Source organism: Nannobrachium achirus (assembly GCF_963921795.1).
Source record: "Nannobrachium achirus genome assembly, chromosome: 13".
NCBI classification, from domain to species: domain Eukaryota; kingdom Metazoa; phylum Chordata; class Actinopteri; order Myctophiformes; family Myctophidae; genus Nannobrachium; species Nannobrachium achirus.
The window spans coordinates 39,808,055-39,832,129 of NC_137833.1; the positions used below are offsets into that span (position 1 = coordinate 39,808,055).

At 40.5% G+C, this 24,075-nt stretch overlaps 1 protein-coding gene across 1 annotated transcript in view; it reads left to right on the forward strand.

Annotated features, from left to right (window-relative positions):
• Positions 1-13,008, forward strand: part of LOC308297067 (receptor-type tyrosine-protein phosphatase epsilon-like) — a 51,772-nt gene extending 38,764 nt beyond the window's left edge. The window contains exons 11-21 of the mRNA XM_080740459.1: positions 908-1,027; positions 1,601-1,764; positions 3,349-3,484; positions 4,037-4,186; positions 5,040-5,133; positions 6,104-6,180; positions 6,777-6,911; positions 9,014-9,139; positions 9,821-9,972; positions 11,779-11,914; positions 12,028-13,008. Coding sequence (XP_080596585.1) covers positions 908-1,027; positions 1,601-1,764; positions 3,349-3,484; positions 4,037-4,186; positions 5,040-5,133; positions 6,104-6,180; positions 6,777-6,911; positions 9,014-9,139; positions 9,821-9,972; positions 11,779-11,914; positions 12,028-12,102 — 1,365 coding nt within the window. The 3' untranslated portion in view covers positions 12,103-13,008. The remainder of the gene's footprint in view (positions 1-907; positions 1,028-1,600; positions 1,765-3,348; positions 3,485-4,036; positions 4,187-5,039; positions 5,134-6,103; positions 6,181-6,776; positions 6,912-9,013; positions 9,140-9,820; positions 9,973-11,778; positions 11,915-12,027) is intronic.
• The last annotated feature ends 11,067 nt before the right edge of the window (positions 13,009-24,075 follow it).

Here is a 24,075-nt window from a genome sequence, read left to right on the forward strand (position 1 = left end):
GTGTTGTCAGCACAGACAAAGATGCACATCTATACTATAATTTTGCAAATGTCTGAGTGAGTGTCTGTCTGTCTGTCTGTCTGTCTGAGTGAGTGTCTGTCTGTCTGAAACAGCGTTTCTCCTCAGTGGCTGGAGCAATTGATCTGAAATCGCATCACCATTAGCATATGAACACACCTAACATAACTGTGAAGCCCGTTTGTCACTTTCACAAATCGTATGCTGTATCTTAGCATTTTTATGGTGTATCTATATCTATTTAGCCTACAGTACCTTTTGTGACCACACATGTTAAGGGAGGGGCGCTGTTGTTCAGGCCATTAGCACAATCACACACAAACCCCCCCCCACACACACACACACACGGGGGGGGGGGGGGAGTGTGTGTGTGTGTGTGTGTGTGTGCAGGCAGGCAGGCGGGGGGGGGGGGGGGGGGTTCTGGCCCTGTTACAGATGTTGTCCAAAAATCATGCAGATCGGTACACAGTATCTCTGTAGCCGTTAAATGGAACGGGTATTTCTTACATTGATGCTCCTACATATTAGCATGCAAGCACCAGTTAAAGTTACTTTCCATCCCTCATATACTGTGTGCACAGTGCACATCCTATAACCCACACACTGCACATCATTTCGGAGCTCATATCTTTGAACGGGTAAGGGCTAGTCTTACAAGTATTGCAGTCAGCATTACAGCAGCGTACTGTAGGTCTGATTATCTTGACAGCATAGGACTAAACTAATGTTTAGGATACCTTTTTAATCTTTCATAACTTTTAATGACATTGAATCTTCGTAATGTGTAAAGGGACTTACCAAAGCCCAAATATTTCAAACTAAACAGCAACTCCATAGATAGATATAAAGTTACAGGAGCTCAGCTCATAGTTTTATTTTATTTCTTCAGGAAAAATGCTATCAGTATTGGCCTGACCAAGGCTGTTGGATGTATGGGAATGTCAGAGTGGCAATGGAGGACTTCACCGTATTGGTGGACTACACCATTAGAAAGTTCTGTATACAATATGTAAGTATTATTATACTATTACTGGGGCTTAATGATAATTAAAGATTAAACCTAGATATAATTAAGTTTCTTTATGCATTACTTTTATAAAGAAACGTGTATGACTGGACCGCACACATTTTGTGTTATTCTCCTGTATGTGTTACTGAGCTACAGTAAATGTTGCCAAATGTTGCTTTTCCAAACGTCATTTTTTGTCATTTTTGAGGACCAAATCTGGTGAAGTGTCAATACCGAGGATTATACTCCACACTCAGCAGCAGTGAAAGCATAAGCAATGAAATTAAATATTTGTTTATTCAAACATGTTAATGAAATGTTCACCTGCTGTGAACAGTTCTCTCATAATACTGAAACAAAGAGAAGTACCAGAGATAAGAAACGCTGTACAAGGCTGGCTTTGATTAATTCTCTCTCTAAGCTACTTTTTGCCATTCCTGCTCAACCACCATGGTGTGCCAGCTGGTCGACCGGTTGACGGAAAGGTTGCTGCTCTTGGCTAATTGTGCCCAATATGTTGCTATGTGTACGAGGCCAAGCAGGCATGAACTGAGTGTGCCTTGTGTTACACAGCAGGGTAGTGACGGTCCCAGAACTCCACGGCTGGTCACCCAGCTCCACTTCACCAGCTGGCCAGACTTCGGGGTGCCGTTCTCTCCCATAGGCATGCTGAAATTCCTCAAGAAGGTTAAGACAGTCAACCCGACCTACGCCGGACCCATTGTGGTGCACTGCAGGTAATAAATGGGTGGCATGTTATGTTAACGAGAACAAAGGCTTTTTTTTTTTGAATGTCAACGGAGAGGTCATTTCCAAATTTACATGAATAATGTCAGTTATGGAGCAATTAAACACTGGATATTCTTCTTTGAAAACCTTTTAAAGAAGTAAATCCAGTGTTTAATAGCTCTAAAATGCACAGGATATGAAGATATTTTTGTTCGGTATGGCCAGTTAAGTTGCCTGCTAGTGTCTTGGTTTGTTTTGGTCCTTACACACCGGGAGTGTGATGAATAAAAGATCACAGAAAAAAAAAGAAAAAAGAAAAACTATTGAAACTGAATTTGGTGATGCCTCATTCATACAGATTGATTATTTTATTTGTGGTGAAAAATTGACATCTTTTCGGGAATAAATAAATAAAAATTGGGCTTTATCCCCTGCATGATTTGTGTTCTTTGCAGATGTAGAGCCTACTCATGACTCAAACAGCAGTTCAATTATTTGTGAATTCATCGCACGATATAAGCGCTTCCATTGTGTAAAGACGCCTAAAGCAAAGGCACCGCTTCAACTGTAACTTGGTTCCATCTGAATCAAAACATTGACAGCTTTTCCTGGGGTGTGCATTTGTGTGTGGTCAGCCGCTGTACAACTTCACTAAAGAAATCTGCAGCCCATTGTAGCAACTGCTGCAACAGGTGTTGAGGGGATGGGGCCACTGTTGTTGAATGGGGCCCATAGAACAGGCACCCCTCGACACCCCACTGTGGAATCCCATCTCATGGCTCCCTGAACTGCCGTCTCTTCAAATGACCCTTGTAAATCTGTGTTTTTTGGGGCTGCAGGCATGCAGCAATTTAACACATGCTTAGAGCCTGACCTGGTTGACATCTCTCTTGAGATGTGGAGGAATGATGTTTTCAAACACTGAAATAACAGAAATGCAAACACTGATTTAATGCTGACCCTCTTATTAATAGTATCAAGTCTTCTTTTTTCACATGTACATTAGAAAGACGAATACGGTTTCTGATGTGCACAGCGCTGAACATTTCATCATATGACCAGGGGCGTCACAAGGGTGGGGAAAGTGGGACTGAGTTACTGGGGCCCAAGGTGGAGGGGCATTCATTATTTGTATACTTTAGCTATTGAAAAATAGCAGATATACAAGCCGGTGCCGCGCTGCGAGCTTGTCTATTTTAGATCTGCTATTTTTTTAAAGTCGTGAGTGCAAATATTTGAATATATGTTTTTTTAAGCGAACATTTGTAACTAAAATGTTGCTTCTGGGGGTGTCCCTGGAACTAAATATTTTGAGGTGGGGGACTTGCACAAATTGTCACGATAAAAAAAAAAGAAATAGCAGATCAACAAGCTCGAAGCGCGGGACTCGTGCAACACTGTGAGCTTGAATATCTGTTTTTCAATAGTTAAAGCACAAAATATTGTGTAATAATGCGTAACGCCACCCTATGAAGAACATTCATGGGGGACCCGCAGTGGATCCTTGTACCCAGGACCCAAAAGTGGGTGCGACACCCCTGCATTATGACTGAAACAAACCGCTAAGAATCTGTCTTCATAAATGTCTACAGTGCCGGCGTGGGGAGGACGGGGACCTTCATTGTCATCGACGGAATGATCGACATGATGCACTCGGAGCAGCGGGTGGACGTCTTTGGCTTTGTGAGCCGAATCCGGGAGCAGCGCTGTCAGCTCATCCAGACAGATGTGAGTAAACCTTGACCCCCCCCGCCCCCTCCGTCTGACCCACGCGTACCTGCAACTGACAGCTCAACTCACTGCGCTGGTCACTGCGGCGGTGTAAACAAGTGCGGGTGCAACGCGGACAATCCAGGGCAGAGAGAGAGAATACTTTGTGACTCTCATGTAGTTGTGTTTTTCTCCTCCGTTCTTCTCCAAGTACGTGTCGTGAATACGTCTTCTGTTTCTATACCTTCTTTAGCTTCTTTACCTTTACCTTCATTGTCACAATAGCTGCCAATATACTGTATACAATTACTTCGACCCCCAAAGGTGGTTATTAAAGAGGAATTTTACAGTTTAACAAAGAACTAACAGTGCACTAAAACTGTAAGCGTAACTGGGATTGTAATTTTAAAAAACTATAAACCGAAATATTTTAATAAAACTACTCAAGCCTCTTTTTGTGTATTATGCTAGCAGATAGGCCAATATCGGCTTATAAAATTGTCTGACTTATATATCAGTCGGGCTCTAATCACATGTTATGGAGTTGGTTATGTCCCTCACCCTTTTCAGATGCAATACTCCTTCATCTACCAAGCTCAGCTGGAGTACTTCCTGTACGGGGATACAGAGCTGGACGTGTGCTCTTTGGAGGGACACCTGCAGAGGCTGCACAACACCAGGGGTCCACATGACAGGCTGGGCCTGGAGGAAGAGTTCAGGGTAAGAATGCAGAAGAAGGGGCGCCCGCTGACCTACTGGTCCGGGCACATACCACATGGGCTTTGTGTAGCCTGCAGAGGGTTGCTAGTTCGATTCCCGAGCCTGATCAAGGTTTGCTGCATGTCACCCCCCATCTCTCTGTCAGTCTACTGTCCTATCAATAAAGGCATAAAAGCCCAAAAACATATCTAAAAAAAAAAAGAATGCAGAAGAAGCTATTGTCCACTCCTAGATCTGAAAATAGATGATCTATACGCTGTACAGTGTTGTGACCTTGTAGATCAGCTATTTGGGGTGAGTGACACCACACACAACAAAGTATATCAAGCCTTTAAAGTGCCACGCCCACTGCCATCCACTTGACTGAGAACCATTTTGAAAACTATATATTTTTTTATAGTTATAGTGCTCAGTAGGGTTTACATCCTAGTCCTGGTTCAGTATGGGATTGCATTGCATCCTACTTTGGGATATTTTCTTGAGAGAATTGCAGAGGGTGCAACTTTTGGGGGCCCCTGATCTTAATCACCCAGAAACTCGTGTGACAGTCAACAAATCCACAGCAGATCGGGGAACATTTCTTGTCTTCCCCACAGAGTGCCCTTCACAGGTCCCTGCTGACTCTTTGAGTATCTTCTTCATCAGCACCAATGATGACCCTATCTAGATGTTATTTTCAAATATATCTATGTATATATTTGTATTACTTTTTTGTATTATTATTACTGTCAGTGTTTCATTTTTACTTTTGACATGCTTGCTGCTTTGTGCCGGGGGTGTGTAAGCAAACTGTCACATCATCAGCTACTTTTGGGTGATGGTGGTGTCAATCTTATTTTGCTCCCCCCATCAGAAACTGACCAACGTGCGCATAATGAAGGAGAACATGAGAACTGGGAACCTTCCGGCCAACATGAGGAAGAACCGCGTGCTTCAGATCATTCCATGTAAGTAGTGCTCGGTCTCTGACACGCTCAACTGCTTCATGAAGCCTAAATTCTGAAGTATTTATACTTTTACTCAGTAGTATGCAGTAGGGCATTCACAAATAGTGATTTTTAGTATTCAAATTATTTGACCTCAAAGTATTCGAATAGTCGAATATTCGACAGGACTGGCCAAACTGTCAAATATTAAGAACAAGAGGCGAACGTTGTGAAAATAGCCGATCTACATGCTCACAACGCCTCGCAAAGCAAAGCAAAGCGAGGCATTGTGAGCATGTAGATCTGCTATTTTCACAATATTTATCTGCGGAACCGAGTCACATTACTGTAAATGTAATACCTACAATTCCAAGTGCTTGTCAGGGTTCTTATGACTTCCTATCTAGCCAAGCTTTATAAACCATGAAGAAATATATATATATATATATTTTAAAGACAAAACAATAAAAAAATAAAAATAAGCGAATATTCAACTTCAGTGAACAACTTCGAATAGTGACTTTGATATTCGAATATTTGAATATTTGGTGAATGCCCTAGTATGCAGTATAAATGAAACATTACTCAAACTACAAGGTAACAACGCTACATGTTGTTAGCTGGTACATCTATTCCTTTTGGCAATAAGCAACACCCTTGCGAGATGGAGTAAAAACGTATCTTCATACATCACATGCCAATGACATCAAAGCACCATTGGCTTGTCGATGCCAGAAATACGTTGACGTCTTTGCTGCACAATGATGAATGAGCTATGGCGATGGCTCCTATCATGAAATAATGTAGTGAGCAGAACAATGAAAAGCCCAGGACTGTCATTCCAAAAATACCACAGTACAACCTTTTGAAGTGCAAAACATTATGCCTGGCAGCGTCACATTTGTCATTAAGAGAACAGGAAATGTCACACTTAACTTGGCTTTGTTTTTCTTGTAGCCTAATTGTGAAGTTGTTTTGTGGCTTTTCACAGACGACTTCAACCGAGTTATACTCTCTGTGAAAAGGGGACAGGAGTTCACCGACTACATAAACGCTTCCTTTATTGATGTGAGTATCTCCCTCAGACATCATGTATAATGCTGCTCCCATGTAAGCACAGTGGATTAAAACAATCATTCTCAACCTGTGGGTCTCAACCTGTGGGTTTCTGTGGGTTTGTTTGTTCTGTGGGTTTGTTCTCAACCTGTGGGTTGAGAACAAATTATTTTGGGGGGGGTCCCCAGATTATTAACTTAACCCTACAACATTGTTTTCTCACTCAACAGTAAACAAACCAACCTAAAGTTTAAGTGTATGGGGGGTATCTACACATTTCTAAAGTGACACTTTAAGGACTTTTTAATACCTCTAAAATGGCAAATTAAACATTGTCCAAATTATCAAATATTAGAGGCAGAAATTGTGAAAATAGCCGATCTACATGCTTACAACGCCTCGCGTTGCGAGGCGTTGTGAGCATTTAGATCTGCTATTTTCACAATAGAACCGTGTTATACAAAATGTAATGCCTCAACTCTTGCTCGTCAGGGTGGGGGGGGGGGTCCCCAGTTAAAATGTGATTATTTTGGGGGTTGCGGCCTGAAAAGGTTGAGAACCACTGGATTAAAACAGTGTGAACGGTGGTGTGGTGGTCTTCCCTGCAGGGCTACAGGCAGAAGGACTACTTCATTGCCACCCAGGGTCCCTTGCCTCACACAGTGGAGGACTTCTGGAGGATGGTGTGGGAGTGGAGGTGTCACTCAGTCGTTATGCTCACCGAACTCAAGGAGAGGGAGCAGGTAGAGTGCCGTGCAGTGGTGTAAAGTAACTACGTTTTCCTGAAATGTTCCTCCAAATGCATTTTTTTTTCTTTCCCTGTACAATTTTGAGGTATTTGTACTTAGGCCTGAACACATTATGACGCAATATTTTATGCTTTAAATATTAAAAAAATAGCAGATATACAAGCTCACAGCGCGGCACCGAGTGCCGCGCTGCGAGCTTGTAGATCTGCTATTTTTGAAAAATCGTGAAAATTTGAATTTTGACCCGATTCTATAAGTGTCTTTTGAATCCTTCTAAGATTTTTGGAAACAAGAATCGACACACAGTCAATTTAAAATCTGGTGTATTGGTGTGTTGAAGTTAGTGTTGGTGTTCTTTCTCATGTATATTTAATAATATTCTAACTTACTGTAGGCTATATATCTAGGGATTGCCAAATGGAGATTTTTTCTTAACCGATAACCGTCAGGCCTTATCAGTTAATTAACCGTTAACCGTTAAGGAAATGTGTTTAAAAATGCGCTATTTTAGCGATTTAAAAAAGGAAAATAGGCCTACACACGTTTTCCCCCATAATAAAGTGCTATATTTACACATTAAAAACCATAACACTGGGAGAAACAAGAATACAAATGTTTTCTAAAAGAAATGTGTTTTTGCAAAGAAACGGATTGAAATGATAAGTCTGTAATGTGACGCGCTGGTCGCCAGGCACGTGCGCACATACAGCAAAAGGGGCTTGAGCCCTTAACTTTTATCCGTATGAAAAGGCCCTTTTAGAAATGTCAGCCCATGCCTCTCTAAAATTCTGTGCACTCCCTGGACCCTGGCTATTGCCTAACAAAACCAGCATGAGACGCATGTAGCCGCATGTAGCAATAACTTCCAATCGTATGACTTTTGGAATCGTTGAATCGGCTAAACGTGATGTCCATTTCATTCATTTACTTCTCTCACGCCCGTGTTTTGTGTGTGCTGATGCAGCGATCATTGAATTTGCGACTCTGAGCTTTGTTATTTTCGCATAGCCTACTATGTAACCAAGACGACTTTAGCGTTCCTCACGTCATCAATGTAACATTAGAAAGTTGTGTTTTAAGCTCTTCTTAAACAGGATGCAATGTGACGACGCGGGTCTGTTTTGTAAAATCCATTCGACGAGGGAGCATGTTTCCTGATGAACAAGTCAGCGTGTACAGCCAAATCAAGCACACAGCGGCAGACTCGCAGTTGTATAAATGCATGGATGTTACACAGATATTGGTGTCCAGAAATGTGTGACCACAGGGCCTGACCATAGAGTTCTAGGGCCTGACCTGTGAAGTGTGAAGGAATGGTGCTCCCTGCTGGACAAAATATTTCATTACACCAGTCTAGGATTCCATAGCCTGGATGAGCGGGAAAGTCCCCTGCTATTGGCCCTAATGCAGTACCCCCCATCCCATCGTTTGGAGGGCCGCTTCCAATCATGAAACTAGCTCGGTTACCATGTGACATTGGACAGCCAATCGGCAAATAGGTCGCCTAGGTCGCCTGAATGTCTCGCCAGAAAATGATCTCTTTAATGATCTGGTTTACACCAGATAAAAACCTAGGTTTCTATGTCAGCAATCTGGCCAGCCATCGTCAAAGAAAAGGTCCTTTCCACTTAACTGGAGCTCAGTTAGTCTGTTCTTGAGAGACTACTATGTCAGTGGTGCTCAAACCTTTTCATGTGAAGGACCCCCAAAATGATAAAAAAAAAATAGCAGATCTACAAGCTCGCAGCGCGGCACTCGGTGCCGCGCTGTGAGCTTGTATATCTGCTATTTTTCACTGGTTAAAGCATTCAATAATTCTAGGCCTAAATGGGTTAACTTGAGTACTTCCAATTTCCAATACTTTTACTTCTACTCCACTACATCTCGGATCCAAATATTGTACTTTTACACCACTAGAATTATTTGAAAACTTTAGTTAGGCCTACTAGTTACTTAGCAGATATAAATGATAATATTATAAAACATACATTACAACACACAGTACAATTTGATGACAATACTTTTGTACCTTTTACTCAAGTGTATTAATCTCAGTCAAATATAACAATTATTTCCATATAACCTTTTCCCAACAGGACAAGTGTTTCCAATATTGGCCAGCAGAGGGCAGCATAACATTTGGAGATTATACTCTGGAGCTGACAGGCGATGCCCTCTGTGACACCTTCACTCTGAAAGACATGGTGCTCACCTACGGACCAGTGCGTAGCACTCAAACATACAATACACCAGCTCAATGCATTTTAGAATATACATAAAACATAAACGCCACTGTGGTGTTGTCTTCACGGCCTATAGGCCAGCTCAGCTGTACAAATTTCCATCGTGGTGCACTTGGAAGACATTGCAAATGTGTTCCGAATGCCGAGCTTGAGGTGCATAAAAATCATGTCACGATCATGACATTTTACATGACGATTAATTGTGTTTTCTCCATTGAACATAGGAACTTAAAGCTAGCTAACATTTCAGTTTATTAGGCTTTGTAAATAAAAATGGCATGGGGCAGATATGACAAATAACTGACAACTGCCCTGACTGACAATGACCGATACCAATGAATACCAAAAAATATACTGTACCATGATATCCGAAATAAGCCATATTTAATCATTTTATACTCAACATTTGTTCCTCAAAACATTATAGTAGAAATAGCTGATGTACAATCTTGTTGTTATTGGCAATCTCCACTATTTTAACAATGTTAAAAGATTTATGAACATTTTTCAACATGGAAATGGAATTACGCAAAAATAATTTTGAGTATCTCAAATAATTGTGATTAGGCGATAATGTGATAATGTGTGACAGACCTAGACTTCATGTCCGCCCATCCCTGGGGTCCCCCCACTCCCCCCCTCCCGTCTCCATCTCTCCAGGAGAAGCAGTCACGCCACGTCCAACACTTCCACTTCCACGGATGGCCTGAGATCGGCATACCGGCGGAGGGGAGAGGAATGATTGACATTATCGCCGCCGTGCAGAGGCAGCAGCAGCAGTCTGGAAACCATCCCATAATTGTGCACTGCAGGTGAGATACCTGAGTTTAACAATGCTGCTGTAACACTCCTAGATTAGCATTTCTGTATAGTTCACTCAGGTTTTCAAAGTGGGGGCGGCCAGAGGGCACCAGGGGGCGCCAATTGGAAAGGACAAGAAAAAGGGTGGAAAAAATTGATATATCGTCGTTGTCGGGTGGAAACCTTGTATGTCCAAAACCGCTAGTTTTTTTATTTATCATTTTAATAATGATTTCAACTAGTGAAAATAGCCGATCTACAAGCACATAACACCTCGGATCGCGAGACGTTGTGTGCTTGTAGATCTGCTATTTTCACTAGTCTTGTGCGACAGTCTTGTATGGTTAAGCAGGGCTTTACTTAATACGGTATATATACTGTATATTTTTTAATGCCATTTCAATTCAAATTCAGTGTAATTCATAAAGATTATTGTGCCAGTTCAAACAATTTCTAAAATAGCTAACTTAGCCCCTCTACAGTACAAGATCACCATCTGTAGATCGTCTATTTTAGGTATTTTGGTTTCTTTTATAAAGCCACCTAACTACAGTATAGGGCAGCTGAACCCAAAGGCTATGGCTATTTGGGGGTTCTTGGCATGGAAAAGTTTCGGGACACCTGTCCTGATGGACTTATCTAGGTCAAAATCTACAGTAAGCTCTGACCGTGCTTTGCAAATTCACAAATTGAGCCATTTAAAAAAAGTGTAAGACTCACATTAGTAAGACTCACATTAAGCTCGTCCTGACAACTTCCAACCCAGGTTTTCCACTAACGGATCACTACTGGAATGGAACGGAACACAAAACGATGCCAGAAAGAATTTCAATTTACTAATAAAATGTTCCCCCTTTTTTCCCCCGAAAATGTCTGTTTCAATGAATTCTGCATTCCGCCTCGGTGGACGCGGCGCTCCATGCCTCCACCACTTATGTGATCCCTTATAAAGACTTAGCTGGAGATGCTTTGATCAGAACCTTGCTGCAGGTGAAGTGATTCTAAAGCAGCGCAGCCCTGTGGGATTGATCCAATCCGCCGATTCACAGTCAATTAAAACCTCTCAAAGTGAAATCTCCACCGACTCCCACTATGATTAATCTGATGAGATGAGCTAACGACAGGAAATGGTGTCATCACTCTCCTCTATTCCTTCATCACCACTTGTCTAAGAGGGGGCTTTTTAAAGCTTTTTCTCCGCCCATTGGGAACGGGGCTAACCCGCTGCAATCCCCCCACGTATCTCCCTCTCTCTCTCTCTCTCTCTCTCTCTCTCGCTTTCTCTACATGCCTCTCTTGAACATGTTCCATGTCTCCCGCTCTCGCTTTCTCTATCCTTTCCCTCTCTTTCCCCATCACCCCATCATTGTAAACATTGACTCAGTCAAACGCTGAGCCTCCAAACTGATTAGTGTTGGCGTTTGGATTAACCTCCGTTTAAGTAAGGATGATTATTAGCACTATTACACAAAGGTCACCTTTTCTCCAGCTAACTTTCTCAGTTAAATGGGAAAAGGATGTTCTGCTGAGATTACCAGGAGTTTCATTGTAGAGCTATTGTTGAAAAAGAAAATGGGGGGGGGAAAAGAAAGCAGAGTTGGTTAATATTTGCTTTTATCTTTGCTCTAACTTGCCTTCTGTCATTTTCAATGCTTGTCTTCAGCTCGCAAGGCAGAGTTTCTGTATTAAAAACATAAATCCCCCTATTTAAGTCAGTTCTGCTGCAAAAGCCCAACATTTTCTTAGGCCTTTTCGTTGTGCTGTTATTTTGGCAAGATGTAGGCGTTGATAGCTTTGTCCTTGGTGTTGCATTTCAGCGCCGGCGCGGGCCGGACTGGTACCTTCATCGCCCTCAGTAACATACTGGAGAGGGTGAAAGCTGAAGGCCTCCTGGACGTATTTCAGACAGTCAAGAGTTTACGCATGCAGAGACCACACATGGTTCAGACTGTGGTAGGTTGTCCACATACAGATACTATGACATGATTCAACTGTTCTTTTTGCTGATGTTGGTTATCTCTGTTCACACGTTCACTGAAACACCTTGTCTCTGCTTCTCTGTGCAGGAACAATACGACTACTGCTACAGAGTGGTTCAGGACTTTGTCGACATTTTCTCGGACTACGCCAATTTTAAATAGGGAAGGATTCCTGTTCAGATATTATACCACATACTTCTGTCAAATGAACTTATGCAATTTTGTCAGAATGTTATTTTCTACTGCGAGCTCTTTTTACATACACCCTTTGCACTCCAATTACAGTTCTAAAAACTCGTTGTATCATATTGTAATATAGGCTAATTAATTGCATCGTTGCTTCAAGAGTCTGTTTCCTTCGAGAATGTTTGAGTGAATGTTGTCTAGAAGTGTGCGATAAAGTAGATATAATATATCTAGCTATATTGTAGCTAAGCATATTCAATAAGGTTGTCAGGTTCTTAGATAAATACAAACTTTAGTTTTTTGTTCGCTTGCATAAACAGCTAAATCTGGAATTTTATTCAACTCTTGAGAGTGAAAAAGGAACTCTGTTACTGGTACTTTTATTTTTTTAATGCAGTGAGTCCATTTTTACACTCTCAGAGTAAAATGAACACTCTGGATTGTACTGCATACTGTAGGTACAGCAGGTTGTAGGTCAATGCAGATGTTTGTTTTGGGGGGAAAAAAATAGATATGTTTGAAAACTTTCAATAGAATACATTTATTCAATGACATAACATGTACATTCTGTATATAGTATGTATTATGGCTTACTTTTTTGCCTATAATGGATTATAACTATTTATGTGTTTGTAGAATACATGCATTTGTTTCTATTTATGATTGTTTGTTATGTTAGTGACCACACTGCCTTTCGCTGCCAGTGGTCTTGTATGCAGTATACTGTCCACTCATCTCTGGAGGGTGTTCTTGAAGTAAACTAAAGAACAATTCATGTTTATGCTAAAATGATATCATGTATAGGGCTGTCACAATTATTACATAATCGTCTAATCGCAATTATTTGACATAATCTCAATTATTTTTCATAATCGTCATAATCGTTCCTATGTTGAAAAGTTTTCATATAGTATATATTAAAAAAAAGTCAAAAATAGTGGAAATAGCAGATCTACAAGCTCACAACGCGTCGCGACGCGCTGTGAGCTTGTAGATATGCTATTTCCACTATCAATGTTCTTTTTTAAGTATAAACTTGTCAAATATGTCAGTAATTTCTTTGTATATTTAGGTTATGTGTCATATCTACCATGTGCAACTTCAGTTCAAAGCCTAAAAGCCAAACAGAAATGTAATTGTCAGCGACAAAAAACACAATTAAATCGTTAATCGCAATTATTTGAGTGACAATTAATCGTCATGTAAAATGTCATAATCGTGACAGTCCTACATGTATAAAATATAAGATATACAGTACCTATGATAAATAATTATGATCCAAAGTTAATTCAAACAAATACATCACATTTTTAAGTTCTGACACATTGCATTGCAATAGAATGTGAAAATTACCTCACCAGTACTCTGTTAAATAACAAGTACTTAGCAGCTACTGCAGTGTTATTTAACCTAGCTAACTTTATTTTTTGCCTGTGGCAATAACACTTGGTAAATTAGTCTAACTCCATAAAATTAAATTAACCCACAGTGAATCTTGTTTCACAGGCTGGCGTTACATCATGCTTTAAAGAGACATTTTTATACACAATTATACATAATTTACATGTGCATATTTGCATGAAACGTGCCATTTTGATTAGAGAGACAATTCTAATCATGGAAATACTTGTCACCAAGTGACACATTTAATATGCATAAGCCAGATGATTATTTTATGGTGAAGTCTGATGAGAAAAAGAGTCCATACACTGCAAACTGCTCCCAGATGTATTACTGCAGTGTTGTAATATTGGTCATATGGTCTACATCAAGCACGAGTTAGAAGTAATGATTTACACGCTATTCAAGAGTAAAAATGTGGTTCTGAGTGTTGGTATTAAAACGGATCTTCATTTTATTACCTGTATAGGTTCTTTTTCAGCTTTCCACATAATGTTAGTAGCAGCTGCACATACAGTATAATTACAGTTAAGAAGTGAAGTGATGTTCTGTACGTCTGTATATTAAACTGATTTAGATTTTGCAGTTATAGGTGTCAAGGAAGAGTTGGGACACAGTTGAACCTTGTCTATCCAAACTCCTCAGGAATAGAGAATACAATGGAAATGCTTTGATATTAAGAAACTTAGAATGTTGAAAGATGCATGCAAGGATGTTCCAACAGGTTTGGACTATGCATTTTGTTGCATATTTCTAGTAGGATATTACAACATTTCTACACAGTAATTAGAATATATTTTTGCATTGACTTGTGTTTGTTTGTTTGCTTTGTTCTGCTTGTTAGATCATTTTGGAACATATTATGTAAAAAATGTTTTTTTCTTTTCTTTCTTTCTTTTGTATTCCCCTTATCATAATTTATTGACATGGGTTAATTACTCATTTAGGATGTTAGGGTTAGGGTGTACATACAATTCTTAGTGTGGTCTTTAGCTATCACTAAAATGATCTGCTGTACTGCTACTGTAGTTTTAAATAAACCAGTAGTTCTCAACCTTTTCAGGCCGTGACCCCCAAAATAATCATATTCTAACTCCACCCTGACGAGCACTAAGAGTTGAGGCATTACATTTTGTATAACACGGTTCTATTGTGAAAATAGCAGATCTACATGGCGTTGTGAGCATGTAGATCAGCTATTTCCACAGGTTCTAGGCCTCTAATATTTGACAAATTGGCCGATGTTTAATTTGTCATTTTAGAGGTATTAAAACGTCTTTAAATTGTCACTTTAGAAATGTGCAGAAACCCTACACTTAAACTTTATGTTGGTTTGTTGAGAGAGAAAACAATGTTGCACATTAAGTTGATCATCTTCGGATCCCCAAAATAATTTGGGGACCCTTCTAGGGGTCCCGACCCACAGGTTGAGAACCACTGGAATAAACCACTGGTCTTTACAGTTAGCCTAAATGTGCATTAATAAGTATTAAGACAGTCCACCCTAACCCACTAAGGCCTAGCACCTCATGTACTTACAGTGTAATACACAAGCATCATGTTCAAGTGTTGTTCCCTCTTATTGAATATGTATGGGGTTTAGCTACAATTTGTTTGCTAAATGCTGGTTGCAATAAATTATAGATTGAGAGAAAAAGACTCATTTTTATCGTCACACTGTCGTTTTTATCTATTGAACAAAAACATAACAAAGCAATTATGACTAATAGAGTAAAGTCGTGCTGTTTGAGCCCTCGTGGTGACGGCATATCTTAAACCAGTTCCATTAGCAGCGTTTTGGGTCCCATTAGTCAGGCTTAAATGTGTCACACCTGGAGATAGAGGATTATATTCCCGACAACAGTCTGTGTGCCTTTTGCAAAAACCTATAAAATCGCCCCCTGGCTAATGCACCACATGCTCACAAGGCAAATACAGCGGTGAGTCTGTCTAAAAAATTAAGTTATTTGTTTTATGTTCACATTCTCTTTTCTCTTTCTTTTAACAATGCATATATATTCGTATTGATCGGCTAAAGGCTAAAGGGTTTTGAGATAGAGGGTAACTATGATGTCATTATTCCCTATATGCTTAATTAATCCTACTTTGTCATACCACGAAAAAACCCAAAAAATAGCAGCTCTACAAGTTGTGTTGCTCGTAGTTCGTACAGAAACCTGCTATTTCCGACCGGGCGACACTGTCGTACGACGAGGTATAATGGTTTTGGCTTCCTCTCCAGTTCCAATGGAAGCCACTAGCAGAGCGTTGGTGCAGGTGTTGTTGTTGGCACTGGTGGTGCAGGTCACCCTCTCCCAGCACTGGTCCTATGGCTGGCTACCAGGAGGGAAGAGGAGTGTGGGACAACTGGAGGCCACCATCAGGGTAAGTCAGCTTTACCCTTCACCAATCAACCGAGTCATTCTGCAGCTTAACCCCATTAAAGCAATTATGACATGCTGTTTTTACCAGACATAAAAGTCTTTGTCCTGGTCCTTAAAACGTGTATTCAAATGTTAAAACTGAAAACTCCACTCCAGTGAGCCAAGGCGTTTGTTTTTCCCCCTCTCTGTGTTCTGTTGCATTTTGACTTGCAAAGATAATATACATAGATTCCTGTAGGTGTCGTAGTTCAGGAACTTTCCTGTTAATCGTCACCTCTTTTGGAACGCAACAACCAAAGTGGTAAATGGTAAAAACTGTGAATTGGAACGATACAAACACAGTGGAAAGTAACAGCGAATCCGATACAACCACACCCTGGACGATGATGCGTACGTCCAGAGGCCACTCAACTCACTTTTCTGAGCCTAATTATTCAAAAAAACTACAGAAAAAACACTGAATGTTGAAAGTTCCTTTTTTTTGTTGGTGTAATTGAGGTCAGGAAACATGAAAATGAGTAAATACAAATTTGAAATTCGATGTCATAAGACCTTTAAGACCTGGAATTCTTTTATACTTTAGCTATTGAAAAATAGCAGAATTTCAATTTTCACTCTGTGCTGGTAGATCTGCTATTTTTGAAAAGTCGTGCAAATCTTTGAATATACTGTATGTAATTTTTAAAGCGTTTGCAACTCAAATTTTGCTTCTGGGGGTCCATGGAACTAGGAATGTTTTGAGATGGGGGTCCGTTGCCAAATACATATAATGTTGGGGCCGGGGGTCATTGACTTTAAAAAAGCTTGAACACCACTGACATAGAAACATAGGTTTCTCAGAAACCTGTTAGGATTTAGGAGACGTTTATAGAATCGGGTCAAAGACTTGCACAAGTGTTCACGATTTTCAAAAATAGCAGATCTACAAGCTCGCAGCGTGGCACTCGGTGCCACGCTGTGAGCTTGTATATTATCTGCTATTTTTTAATAGTTAAAATATAAAATAATTATTAAATTAATAATGCGTAATAATGCGTTCCCGGTCTTAGTAATTATACTATGTTTTGCCTTCTGAGATTTGAGGTAAAACTTTAAACTTACTGTACATACACTGAATCTTGAATCATGCTTTTTTAATGTAATACAATAAGATTTTTTTCTTTCCTTTTTAAATAATCTTGGATTCAATAAGCTTTCTTAACGTCATATTGGTTTATTTTATTGTGCTATTCATAGATGATGGATACAGGAGGTGTGGTGTCTCTTCCTGAAGAGACGAGTGTCCATACCCAAGAGAGGATGAGCCCATACAATGTTGTAAGTGCCGATATACATAATTTATTGCCAATGTCTCCTTCAATTGTGCAATATTAATGTACACTACAGCTACAGAGTGCTTGTGCCAAAGCATCAGTAACAGTATATTAAACTGTTCAACATCTACAGTATGTGCTGCTCTCTTAAGTGAATATTTTCACAATTTAAAGTCATATTTTGATTATCATATGTGTTTGGCTGTTTTATAAGTGAAAATGAACATAATATGAATTAGATGCTCCAACAATAACAGGACAAATTGATAACCCAACTTTAATTTCAATTTTTTACAGATTAACGATGAATCCAATCTTTTCAAAATAAAGAAAAAGACGCTACGTAAATGAAGACCAATTGTGAATTCACAGTATCTTTGCCATCCTCTGCATCAACATCACCAGTGATAGATAGACTTCCAGATAGTATTACATTTAGCACATTTAGCAATTATTCAGCCTATGTAATTCAAATCCATGTGAAATTGTAATAAAGTTTGGGAGTTTTGACAAACCTATCAAAGGGTTTTGTTTAATTTCTTAACTTGTTTGTAAAGCTCCATTTCTCAAATCTGTTTCTAATTGTTTTTTCAGCGAGAACAGTAAATGATGCTCTTTAACCATTAAAGCCCTCGAGCACTTAAGCAAGGTAAATTACCTTTGTAAGGAAGCCACGACCGACAAGCATGACAAACTAGTGATACAACAATTTCAGCACGACAACAGCTGGTGATTAAGCCAAAGTATTAGAAATCAATGACTTAATTGAATTTGTTACAGTTTAGGTGATTTGATTTACACTCAGGACAGTCATGTACATTCGTCTTGGAGAAACTGCGCAAGATGAGATGCTATTTGTACCTGTAGCCTAGCCTCCATACAGTCATAAATCAGCAACACTTGTTTGAATATTTTACTAGTCTTATGAGGTCCAGGACAGATTTTTATTTTTTTGGGGGATAAACATGGACATTAAAAGGAAAGAGACGAAAATGTGTAAAACTTTTTTTTTCTCCTGCCCGTACAGGAAATTGGTGTTCATTATAAAAATTGGAATTTCATATCAGGGAAGGAAGAGAATCAGCAGGGGGCATATGTTTTAAAGAGAACTCATTTTCTGGCAAAGCCCCACAGACTGAGAACCATACTAATCGCCTGGTGCATAAGGGGCGCGGATTCATGAACTGTGCTGACACGGGGGAGGCCCTGTATTGTTAGAGCGTGGTTGTAATGCACACCAATGAACCCAAACCCGCTGGCACAACTGGGAAAAGGTGAACATTATAAAAGCACATAGAATTAGAGAGAAATTAAACCACATTCCATTGCACTTCCAGAACAATGGTTCTTCATTTGTGATACTTCACATCGTCGGTTTAATATTCATGGTTGTAATTTGCATAGCACAATCATTTCCTTTGATGAGGAAAGACTTGAGAATATGTTGGGAAAGTACTGCATCTTACTTTGCCTTCTTCCACAAAGTTATTAAGTTGAATGTTGTGTAGGTCAGTGCTGTATGTAGTGCCTGCGCACTCGGTATGTCACCTAAATTAAGTTATTCCTACAGTATCTCTTTCTCAATTGTTCAATAATTTGGCAAAATATCCTCTTTGCATGGTCTTTTGTTAAAACAAATGTGGATTTTAATTCAATTCGATACAATTGCTGCCCACTTCACAGACATCTACTACTTTACCTTAAAGATATAAATTCCCTTTAAAATAATCCCTATCCGCTGGCGTGAGACACCACTTTCTCTGTCCCAGTGTCCTCATCAAGGACCTGCCTAATTGCACGTATATCAAGACAACAAAACCTGCTGGTATCTGTGTTTCCAAATTTGATTTAACCTCACTTTCTCCTTCCCAGACCCCCTGGTGGATATCCACTTTGTTTACCTCAAATTAAACTTCATATTGTTTACAGCCTCCCAGTCCCTGAACATTTTATAGCATTTTAGAATTATTTCTTTATTTATTTTTTGTAATGATTGTAGGGCTGGGATTCATTTGAATGTTGCCCTCATCTGCATGAAAATTATATAATTAACTTTTGATTAACCAGCTCGGTTGAGTTTGTTCCCCCATGCACACTGGTGAATAGTACCCACCGCATTTTAATGACTGTTTTCCAATTGAGCAGCGACCTTTTCATCAAAGAGCCGCAACTGGGGCTAAACAACGGTAGAAAATAATCACGGCGAAGACAATGGTAGAGGCCGATAGGCTAGCATGTCATCCTTAAATATAACAACAGAGATGAAAGCCACCTTATTGCGCGTAGTGGCTGTGGCAGGGAGCCAAGGGCTTGTGTTGTTGGTCGGCCCCATTGTTAAAGCTTTTGGAGGTCACGTCCATTGGCATATAGAGAGGGAAAGGACAGGATGGGAGAATGGCCCATTGTTACATGTCCTTGCTCCGAGGGAATTCCATTATGAAGGCCGATACATTTTTGATACTTTGATTTTTCTGCCATTCATTTGTTTCAAAAACAGAACATATTTGGATAATGGCTTCGGGAGGAGAAGAAAAAAAATTTGGGGTCTCAGAGCACACCCTCATCCAAGGCTACAGCGCTGCATTAACACACCTGCCAATCAAACCCCATCCTGGCAGATGTGCATCCAAGCAGCGCTAACCGTCGAATGAGTATTCTATCATATGAATAATATAGTTTTCATTTCATCACGATTAGACCGCGTGTGCGTTTCCGATGGGTCAGAGGAAAGTTTTTATTGAAGCAGAGTGCATAATGAAGTCATTTTCCAGGTGCTTGTTGTGGCTCTACTTATTATGAACGGAATGATAATTTTCCCCGGAGGAATCTGGGCCTGAATATCAATTGAAGTTTAGTGTGGGTCTTACCATGTTCCCGCAGGCTATGGTGGAAGGCAAAGTCATCTTCAGAGACGGTCTAAATGTCAGGGAGGTCTTCAAACAGTTTTTTTTTTCCAGAGCTCTAACTGAACGGGGTGGTGAGGGGGGTTTTGGAAGCACTATCTCCTGGAAATGATATAGTGGAGGTGAGTAGAAGAGGGAGATGGGAGATACTGAGTTGAAGGTGTCTATGAAACAGTCAGTGTAAAACAATCGTTACATAAACTTTGGTAGTGAGTATATATAGAGAATATAGAGTATATAGTATACATAATTTAGGAGGAAATCACCCCAAAAAAAGGAAAATAAAAATCTTATGATATAAAAATACACACACACACACAGTACAGTATATAACTTGTTCGGCTCAATTCCAAGGCAAAAATGTATGTGTCAAATGATTCATCCCATTTGAAGGTTACAGCCCTTGCCGTGTCCTCGCATGTCCACATGGTGACACTCTTGAGCTACCTGACTGGAATCTGCTCCCCACTGTTGGTCTCCCAGCAATTCCACCACCAAAGTTGCAGTGACTGTATCCCTCTAAATCAAACAAAGACCGCAATCAATCATCTCTTACTTGGTGGAAACTGTTAATTTTCACTGCATGCCTATGTATCAGTGGAATTTGTGTTTACATCAACAGCTTTTTGTACAAATTTGTATTCTCCAAGGCAGTACTGTACTGTACATACATGGGCAACATATATGGCTTGGAAGGAAGCAAGGCGTGAAATATATACTGAACTCCACAATAAACTATTTAATCTGTGGAACATTCAAAATCAACACATTTGAGTTGATGTTCTAAGTGTTGATGTTCTAAGTTTTGCATTTGTAGAAATTAAGATTGTTATCTTTTATTTCCCCCCAACTGGATGTTACAGCGAGACATACGGGAGCATGTACAGTAGTCAGTCGGCCTTGCTTCTCCATGGCTGGCAGGGAACCTTCCTGTTGTGATCCGACTTCTCTGCTTTGATCAAAGAACAGTGTTAAAGCACTGGGAGAGGGAGGAGGTATGAAATATGAATGAATACAGCTGTGTTTTGATGGATATGTCTCAAAGTATCCCAGTAAGAGACTGCTAAAGGCCAGGAAATCTGTTTGTGTTGTGGAAATAGGCTCTTCCTCGTGTATTTCGTTACCAGCTTCATCTCGGGTAGCTTTTCACTTCATATTTTAGAGATCCTTTGTTAGCAAAGAGATCAACCCCTACCCATCTTCAGTATGCACTTGGTACGGAGACTGCTCTGTGAAGCCCTAGTTCATAATATATATCATTAATGACACCATTTCCTGTGTTTGGTCTTGAAACCCCCTTTTTGAACAAAATGAACACCAGCTATGGAGGATATTTGTTATTTTTCTAGGGTAGATCGAAGGTTCTCACAGATGGAATGAGATCTTCTGTGAGGTGATGGCGGCTTTGTCACCAACTTAATGTGCATGATTCCATTTCCTTTTCTCAGGGCCCAGTGGGGAAGCTGTGACTCATTTTGAAGTTGTAAATTGATACTGCGGTGCAAAACTAACATTCCCATCTGAATTAAGGAACTATCGCTGTTCTCTCAAACCTTCAATTTTCAGAGTTAGATTAACTCATCGTTCGCATTACACTTCTCTAAGATATATAAACATGGCGATTAGAATGGTTTGCACATTGAAATGGTAAAGGCAATAGTTCCTAAGCTTTCTAATTTTAATTATTGACAGTATAATGACAATAAATATTATTGTTACTATAATTAATTGAAAATAGATTAATTACACTATTGTAAATTCTACACGTAGCCCTTACACCATAGGCTAAGCTTCTGTTTTGCAAAACTATAATGGTTCAATTCCACAACTAGAAGCTTACAAAAACACAAATGATTAAATCAAGATTGGTTTTTAGTTTTTTTAATTAGAGTTTCCATCTTTCCGCCATTTTGGGGTGTCAGGGTTGGGAATGTGTTCTTTGTGTGCTCACTTTTTTTTGTTAAAGTGAGTGAAAAGAGTAAAAACGGTTGTTGTAGCCCCTCAATATGTGCGTGTTCATGTCTGTTAGGCTCGGGCAATATCACAAAACTATCATTCAGAATGATCATATTCTGAAGCCAATTTCTAAGTGACAATTATTGTGGTGGCCTAATGTGATATCGCCCAAGACTAATAGGCCTGTATGCCAGACACCCGCTATTATCCCTAGAGCTGTTTTCAATAACAGTCATTTACAGAAGCTTGCGTTCAGCCTTTCAGGGAACATGTTAACTAAAGATCCAGCCTTTGGACCTGTGGCCGAACAATGTCTCTGGACTGCTGGAGGTGGTGAAACTTTGTGCCAGGGCTTGATTAGCCTTCCTAACCACCGGGTTCCCACAATGCCGGGGTCCAGCTCTGATGGGAGCGTGGGGCCTCGGATCCTGTCAGAGAGGGGTCACGCTAACTGACTGTAATCTTCGGGGGTGCTCCTCTCCTCCTGACCTACATCTAACACTGGTTCTACCCCACAATACCCCCCCCCCCCCACACACACACACACACCCCTAACTAGGGATGGGACGATATGAATATGTCATATCACGATTATTGTGACAAAATAAATCGCGATTTACGATATTATCGCGATAATCAAAATCCATTATCTTGGGGCGGAACATTTGAGCAAAAAATAGCCGATCTACAAGCTCACAGCGCGTCGCATCGTGACGCGCTGTGAGCTTGTAGATCGGCTATTTTTTGGCAAAGACATTTGATAGAGTGAAAAAAACTGTATCAAGTACGTATATTATAAGTACCTTTTACCAATTATAGAGGGTTTAAGTGGCACCGGATATGCAGCTCAGCTAATGAAAGGTGAATTGATCCCAGTGCATGACGGAGGACGATATCACGATGAACGAAATCTCCACTATACGATTATCGCGAGTGTTTTTTATCACGATAAACGATAATATCGCGTATCGTCCCATCCCAACCCCTAACCAACCACATTCCTTGCCCTCCCCAATCTGGTCCCCCAGTGCAACCCCCCCCCCCCCCCCCTCCCCATCCCACCTAGTTTTTGCCACCCTTTTAGCTGCACCCTCCCACGTCCCACCACCCCTGTGATGGTATCCCCTCACCACCCGGCCCACTCCCACGCCACCCCCCAGTGCCTGTTTCAGCCTTGTCCGGCTGGCAACCGCATGGCGCGTGCCTTACCCTGTCATAATGGCAATTAGCAGTGCCAGCCAGGCTGCGGACGGAGGAGACCGGACTCAGATCCACGTTTCAACCCCGAGATCACGAGTATCCAGCACAACTTCAAGGCGAGCCGTGCAATTAGCTACAATAATGATAATGTGTTGTTGGGGAACAAAGAGAGGGTGAAACAGACTACTGGTGTGAGGGCGAGTGGGGTGCTAATAGTAGGGGGGTTATGTGAACGCTCTGGTGCAGATAGGAGACCAAAATCAAACTGATTATCAAGCGTATGATGAATTACATTTTTCCTCTAATTATCCATGCCTTTTATGTGTAAACCAACGGAGTGATTTTTGCATATTAGACATCTCCGGTCAGTGGTCTTTGGGCATCACACTGGGGTTATATCTTTTATTTCTTCCATGGAACAAGCTAGGGGTATAACACATGTGGCTACCGATGAGAAGAAAGGAGAGACGACGTACTGACAATTTTCTTAGTTGACTTAATTAGGCACTTTCAGAAATATTTTGGCTGCAGCACAAAAAAAGGGAGGTTTGCGGTTTTGATGTTCGACTACCGCAGATGTGTTGACACGGAGTCAAAACATGCTGGAAACAAAACCACAATGCCCAAACCACAAATAACAGAAGGCTGCTAAGGCATTTCAACTGAAGGTTGCAAACAGATACAGTTGCGAGGCACAACTCGCCAGCCTTGCGCACAGCAACACAGAGGGAGGAAAGCGGCTATTCTCTCCGCTGTGAGCAGAGACCATTCCTACAGTCTTACATCCAGAGG